Source organism: Opisthorchis viverrini, assembly GCF_000715545.1.
Source record: "Opisthorchis viverrini unplaced genomic scaffold opera_v5_44, whole genome shotgun sequence".
Taxonomy (NCBI): domain Eukaryota; kingdom Metazoa; phylum Platyhelminthes; class Trematoda; order Opisthorchiida; family Opisthorchiidae; genus Opisthorchis; species Opisthorchis viverrini.
Window position 1 is genome coordinate 898,822 of NW_008751700.1, and position 7,674 is coordinate 906,495.

At 42.6% G+C, this 7,674-nt stretch overlaps 2 protein-coding genes across 2 annotated transcripts in view; one reads left to right on the forward strand and one right to left on the reverse strand.

Moving 5' to 3' along the window:
- Window positions 1-1,148: 1,148 nt before the first annotated feature.
- Window positions 1,149-2,996, forward strand: T265_03197 (hypothetical protein; the record flags this gene model as incomplete). The annotated part of the gene is made up of 3 exons (XM_009167616.1): window positions 1,149-1,260; window positions 2,450-2,589; window positions 2,886-2,996. 3 exons carry the CDS (start codon window positions 1,149-1,151, stop codon window positions 2,994-2,996), a joined length of 363 nt encoding a protein of 120 aa, XP_009165880.1.
- Window positions 2,997-3,453: 457 nt separating this feature from the next.
- The window catches only part of T265_03198 (hypothetical protein), a gene marked incomplete at both ends in the record, with an annotated part of 29,650 nt that continues 25,429 nt past the window's right edge, over window positions 3,454-7,674 (reverse strand). The window contains 2 exons of the mRNA XM_009167617.1: window positions 3,454-3,553; window positions 5,402-5,521. Coding sequence (XP_009165881.1) covers window positions 3,454-3,553; window positions 5,402-5,521 — 220 coding nt within the window. The remainder of the gene's footprint in view (window positions 3,554-5,401; window positions 5,522-7,674) is intronic.

A 7,674-nucleotide genomic window follows, 5' to 3' on the forward strand; every position in this document is an offset into this window, starting at 1 on the left:
CGAACGACAGATTCAGCTGTGTTCCAGGTGAGTCTCTCGAAAAAACCAAATTAGTTTGCAAATGAGTTTTTATTCGCGAATTTCGCGCAATTTAGTTCCAAGTAGAACATAAGGCTGACGTAAACCCGGGGAGTGCGCCTACCTGATGAGCCCCAGAAACGGCGAAACCGGTTGTGGGCTGTCGACGGATTTTCAGCAACCTTATGAGTAGTACATTACAAGTTGTTCACATGGTTGACTACAAGAGAGGAGAGATTATCTTGGATTGTGAATATGTGAATTTTCGTGGGTTGTGGAGTTGGACAGGAAGAGCGATAGAGCTAGATCGACTAAACACCAAGGACAGCGGTATTTCAGCGTGTGAATAGAGAGCTGCACAAACAAGATAAGTGCACTGAGAAAAACTGTTCAATGGGTAATAGTAATAACGTTCCACATGTTATTTGTTTTGTTTGACGACTTTCTATTTTAAAGACTGTGGGAAACATATCGCGAGTGCGAAATTTTTTGTCCATCCACACTACCCCATCCCTCCGACACGCTCAGACTATTGATAAAAGTACACACAGAAACCAGAACAGCTGAAAGACACATAAACGTCGATGAAACTCAACGTCAATATTGAAAAACAACGTACAGACAGTTCATGGTTTATTGTCCTTCCCATAAATAGTCAACTGCTTTTCCCGCAATCCGTTTTTGTTTGTGGATAGACATGGGTATTGCATCGTATACTCACAAATTCGGTACGCGAGCCCGAAGGATACAAGTTATCTTTTACCGTCTCTATTATTCAAGGATAATCCATTCACATGCCCTGAACAGTGTGAAGACGCTGCATACGTCGACCGATACATGATGAAGGATCGAGCAACAGAAATCATGACAAAAGGGAATTTACATGAGTTACTACCAATATCTGGTTGTAAGGTCAGGTTCATTGACCTTTGGTGAGTGGTCCCGTGTCCTGCATTCTCATTATTTATTCATGTATTCTGCACACGCATTGTCCGACCGAGTCCACCAATAGGCAGACTGATAGTCCGAACGGCTTGGACAACCATGCTCAACTCAACATACAAAGCAAGCATTTGTAGTTGTACCGGTTCAATTTGCCAGGAGTTCGACTAGGTATTGTAACAACAACGATGTCCACAGGTGATCGAGGGAACGTGATTCTAGAGCAGCCCAGAGCTTCGGGAAACTCATACAGAGCCTGGAACGATGGATTATGGGACTGTGGAAACAACTACACAAATTGTAAGCCTGTACTATTTTACCGTGCTGTTTGGTAACTCTACTTGTTTCATTTGTAACACATTAAATATTTAAATCATATAGTGAGTTTACACATAGGTTAAAGTGACACCATTGATGGTCGACCGCAAAAAATTGAGTCACACTAGATTGAAATACAAGAGTAAAACTTGAGAGTCTGTTTACGTTGGAGGATTTGTTAGAGATTTCGTGGATCAAGGCAACTTCAAACCCAACTTGGACAGATTTCGAAAAATACACTCAATTTTTTCTCCAGGGGGGACTCAAACAAATCTCTAGTTTATGATATTCTCCAACCGCTTCTTCGTGTGTTTCAGTTCGAGATATCGCAGTATATTTTCATAAAGAATGTACAACAATGAGATCCCTCTATGAAACTAAACAACCATAAAAAGACTTTTTTTCACGGAAACATCACTTTAGACACTTCTCAAGCGCAATTCGTTTCACATACATAGCGAATGAACCACAAACCATTGGTCACGTGAACCAGCTTATAGGCAACGCTGGGAGCAGGTCTGACCGGACATACACAGACTTGCCCTGACGTGTGTAGTATGGGTGTTGGGCAAGGTGAGAAAACAATCTTTTGCACATAATAACCTATTTCAATGGTGGAGGCCAGAATCACTTCAGCGCTTCGCAAAGGGAAGCCTGGATTCTGGCAAAACTGGGGATACTCGCCATAGACTAGATCAGCGACTTCAGAAGTTAGTTAGGTACATACTGTTTAAGTTTCCGTTCACACAGCCTATATCAATATACTGCGGGTGAAACAGTAGAACGCAGAGATGTTCCTATTGGAGATAAGGGAACGTTTTTGGCTGTTATTAGCCGACAGCACGGGCTGTTTAGAGCGATAGGTGTAAAGTTGCACCGTGAAAACTTGTGATCAACTGGCATGTTTCTAGTCTTGAAAAATAGTGATGTGAGTTCACTAGGTATTACATTACGTAACCTCAGTATGTCACCAAGCTGGACACCGTTTACAATCATCGCTCAAAACAATTGATAAGTGAATTGTAGAGTCTGAATGTTGTTAAATAAACCTAGTTTTTAGTATCAATTGAGTGTGTTGAAGTTAGTTATTTTTTTATGCTGCCTTCACAGTTGGCTCTATACATCTGAAAGCTGCCACATCTCTGGCGCTAACTATGGTTTCCGTCCTCAGGTTTTCTCACGGCTTTCTGCTACACTTGCATGACGTGTCATTTGTATGGGAAATACGGTGAAGGTTGCCTCACTCCGTGTATCGTCCCGATGTCTGCAATGGTACTGACTGTGCAACACCGCAACAGAAACGGAATTCGGGTAAGCTGATTTTATTCCAGTATCAAAGTTCTGCTGCCTATCCAAGTTAATTGTGTGGTTTGGTTGAAGAACTCCAATAATTTTGTACATTTGAAACATCAGACTAGGTATAGACGATGGTTCCGTCACTCATTCATTTGTTTTTTATTTACCTTAATTAGTCAACTCTGAGAAACTAAGTTTGGTCAACACAGTTGAATTTTGAACTTCAAAGGAACAAATTCGGGCATTGTTGGGTCTGCACTGCTCCACATACCACCCTGAACAAATCATTCTGTTCGGTTTTTCCTCAACAGGGTAACATCCTAGAAGATTGCTTGACGCATGCATTCTGCAGCCCTTGCGCTATATGTCGCCTGTATCGGGATATGCAATTTGTAGAAGAGATAAAGGGCTCGCTGAACTGAATGAACCGTGTTACACAATGAATCAATGAATTAGCCGATTTAATGTTACATTTAGCTCCGAGTTGCGTGAGTTTTCATCGCCTTTCACAATAAAGCACTTCCGATTATTTCGACCAGCTTTTTGTCCGAAATTTATATTAGCCTGTAATCCAGATAAGGAAATCGAAAAAAACTGTAGATATTACATTTAAAAAAATCCTTCAGGAATTAGTTGTGACACAGGTGTTTCGCAGAACATGGAACCGATTTATTCGCAAAATGATACGATATTTATTTATTCCGATTGGTTAAGCACAACTAAACCCGAAAGCGACTTTCCCTTCGCCACACGCCACACCCTGGGCTTACGAAGTTGTTGAAGATAGAAGAATGCAACAGAAGCAGTAGTGTGAAACTAGTCTGTATTGAAATATCATATCATATATATGTACAAGACTCAGTACACAACTGTTCACCATCAATGAGTTTCCAGTTCGGCATGTAAACTCGTATTGCCATTGACAGATTGAACTACGCCGTTCTGCTTGGTGTTTATTGTGGCCCCACCATGCATTTTTCTAAAACCGACAAAATACGGAAACAGTTATGATATCGGCGCAATGAGATCGGCCATGAAGAAAGCCAAATTAATCCAATTACTAGGAGCACGGATGCGGTTGCGATTTTGGCTAGTTACTGAGTTAATTAGAGAATTCAATGGCACGTTACATTTAGCTCCGAGTTGCGTGAGTTTTCATCGCCTTTCACAATAAAGCACTTCCGATTATTTCGACCAGCTTTTTGTCCGAAATTTATATTAGCCCGTAATCCAGATAAGCAAATCGAAAAAACTGTAGATATTACATTAAAAAAAATCCTTCAGGAATTAGTTGTGACACGGGTGTTTAGCAGAGCATGGAACCGATTTATTCGCAAAATGATACGATATTTATTTATTCCGATTGGTTAAGCACAACTAAACCCGAATGCGACTTTCCCTTCGCCACACACCACACCCTGGGCTTACGAAGCAATTTGTTCTTCCAGTTGTTGAAGATAGAAGAATGCAACAGAAGCAGTAGTGTGAAACTAGTCTGTATTGAAATATCATATCATATATATGTACAAGACTCAGTACACAACTGTTCACCATCAATGAGTCTCCAGTTCGGCATGTAAACTCGTATTGCCATTGACAGATTGAACTACGCCGTTCTGCTTGGTGTTTATTGTGGCCCCACCATGCATTTTTCTAAAACCGACAAAATACGGAAACAGTTATGATATCGGCGCAATGAGATCGGCCATGAAGAAAGCCAAATTAATCCAATTACTAGGAGCACGGATGCGGTTGCGATTTTGGCTAGTTACTGAGTTAATTAGAGAATTCAATGGCACGTGAGTACTCAGATTATCCATTATTATTAATCACTGTTCTTCACGGAGTCTGCTAATGACTAGGTTTGGATTCCGTCACTAAGGCCGCATGCGAAGAAGCTACCAATATGTTTATTAATATCCCAAATATTTGTGGTACGACAAGTCTTTAGAATGAGAAACAAGTGTCCGCCCTGATCTACGTCCTTCTGCTTAGTCACTTATGTGGACGGTCGCGTTCAGACTTCATCGGAAGGCTGCAGAGTCTGATCAAACTCAGGATTCTCGACAAGGAGGAGATAGCCTCTATGCAATGTAGAATGAGTCGCCTTGAATTTAGTACAGATGTGAAGCTAACATGAATGTGACAAAATCTCGTCAATCGTATGGTTTGTCGTTCCACAAATAATAAGGTGTAATGGTCGCTCAGCTGTGGTGTGGTATCTAGCTACCATGCCACCCGAAGGAAGCGCGAGGGTTGAGATACCACCAGGTTTCCCAAGCATAGACAGGAGCAGTTTAGATGACGGGGTTGGGTTCCAACCAGGAACCATTCGAGCAGTAAGTTCATGCCTTAACCACTCAACCATCTAGAACGCACATTTTGCGAGTCGTACAGTGCTGTAAAATATACAGCGTACCAGGTTTACGACACTGCTACCCCGTGGTATTATTCCGTGCCGGACAGGAAACGGACAAACCAAATTCAAATCAAGATCCCTAGGCTGTGGTTTCCTCTCGGCGCATAGCTGCCGTGAAACTTTGAGGAAACAAAAAACCCCAGAGAGGCCAGGACTGTGTTCAGATCACAGATTTTTCGGGAATTAGCTTGCAGCTTGACCCTGAACGAAGGTTAAAGGAAATACACTTTACAGTCCGGAGGGTAAGTTATAGTAAGTACGGATTTTTTGACCCAGAAACAACCAGCGCATCAGTCCCTACTGAGTGAATCCTGAGCATTCATCAAATTCATCGCGAAAAGCTCACACAAGAAGCAGCTGACTGCTAGACTGATATGCAAACCACAGTCCACAGAGAACAGGACTTACTCAAACTCCTCGGTCAACAGTGGGAGCAATTGTGACGCAGGAGATTCCTGGCTTCCGGAACAAATAACTTTCGACATATTGTCAATTATGGTACGGAACTGCGCAGCGTGTGAAACAGGACTGTAAAATGGAAAAACCAGTATAAATTAGGCAACACAGCATGGCATTTATAGTTTCCGAAGTTCTGTCTTGTAGGGACACGGATGTCTACACTAATAGCTCCGAAAAGTGCCCCCCTATGAGCCAAGTTTATTGTACTGGCAATTGCACACTCTTTAATTTGAGTGCGCCGCCCCAAAGACTTTGGATCGACGGCGTCAAGCAGTACTACAGTTATAATCGAAGGCCAAAATTCCGACCAGGTAGGCGATAAATACGGCATAACACGTTATTACATAAGATTCGAATGGTTGCGAAGAAATCCAGAAGCAACGGGTTCCATAAAGGGGGCTCTGCAAACGAACCGGAATGTGTGGAAATGGAGAAATTAGTCCAGTTGCAAGCACCATAGTATCAGGACAGCCGAATAAGCAGCAGACAACTGTTTGGTGACAAATGCTCACTAAAAATTGCGTTGTCTCTGGCTGCAGGAGCCCTTGATTGATGCAGTCAACATGCATCCTCATCTGAGTGTTGCTCAAAGTGGTACGTCAAGTGTTGTCTAACAAGCGGCGAAGAGTGGATTCCGCGACGGAGCTGGCTCGGTCACGTAATGCAGCGCACCCGATTTAAGGCAACTCAGAATATCTCAAAGGGTTGAGTAAGCGGAATATTCAAACCGGAAAAACGATGCGCAGCTATTGGGATCTACAAAAGCACGGCTACGCAACAACAAGGGATGCTCGTTGGGTTCGCGATATCCATGGCTCGTAAGAATAATTCAGTCGTGAAACTTGGCTGCAAACTCTGCAGATGCTCCAATGAAACATCGGTTTTGCTTTTGATGGTAGTGATAACGTCCCGAATGCTTTGACAGACAAGTCGCGATACGGAACAATTAGACGTAACCTAGGAGCACGTGACCCTGCTCACAATACCTGTCAAATGCGTAAGACAGCTGGGCATTCGATTTCATATTTGCATTCAGCCAGATCAGATGAGCTCGGGACACAATGGTTGTGTTGTATCTGACTAAGCCAACCATTCGAATAGACTTATTTGACAGCCAGACCCTTCGGACGTCGACGTTCATTGATTGATTCGGCAATCCGGACAAAAGCGATTGGAAAGAGCTTGGTTCGAAATGAACGACGTATCACGATAATCCACATCTCGATTATCGCCGAAATTCACATTATGAACCAGACGAAAGACGTATCATGTGCACAATGTGTACGATGCACGGGATGAGCAAATTCATTACCTGGCCCAAAAGCAACAAGTCTACGGCCAAGTAAGGGTAGGCGGGAAACGCACCAACAAGCAATTGGCATTCGAAGCAAAAAACAGGATAAAGGTCATTTAGGTCAAGGTAGAGAAAGTTTAGATTAGCAGCGATAAGAAAGCGGGATCTCTACAGAACCAATGATGTGCTGACGGAACCCCAGATCGAGATTGGTCGGGGGATTTCATGGTGAGTAAATTAGGAGGCGGAAGTCGAGTAACCTAGAGGGGTTGGGATGCAGTTGGAAAATGTCAAACACGCGTGTAATGTTTGAACGGAAAGATAATTACTGATTTCACGCACGAGCTGGTAAATATACACCTTCATAACAACTCGCCTCTATCAGTATATTGCTGATTGATTCTAGCTTATCAATAATATACAGCCTGAGCCCGAATGCGCTGCCATCTGTCGCTCATCTGTTAATAACGACAGCACGCATGAATGGACCACTAAATCCCAGTGAAAAATGAATATGAATTCGACGCAAACATAGTTATTTCAAAATGGCAGCCTGGACTAGAGTAGAACGATCGGAGGTGGTTGTGCCGATTTCCCGTACTTGATTGTTTACACTGAATGACTCAACCGGTTTGATTTAGTGTTCTGTATCGATCAGGTGAGTGACATTGCCACTTATCATATGTTTGGTTGCTTCAGTTTTTAAGCGGATCTACAAAAACCGCTTGATTACTTGAGATACGCAACGAGCCGTTCGACACACATAGTATTCGGAACATCTGAAAAGAAATACATAGATAGACATGGAAGAATCGTGGACCGGTACCTAACCCTTGGATCAGTATCGAGCGATAAGCCAAGTGCAGTGACCATAACTATGATGAACAAGTAGAAAATCAGGATAAAGTATCAGGTATATATATATATA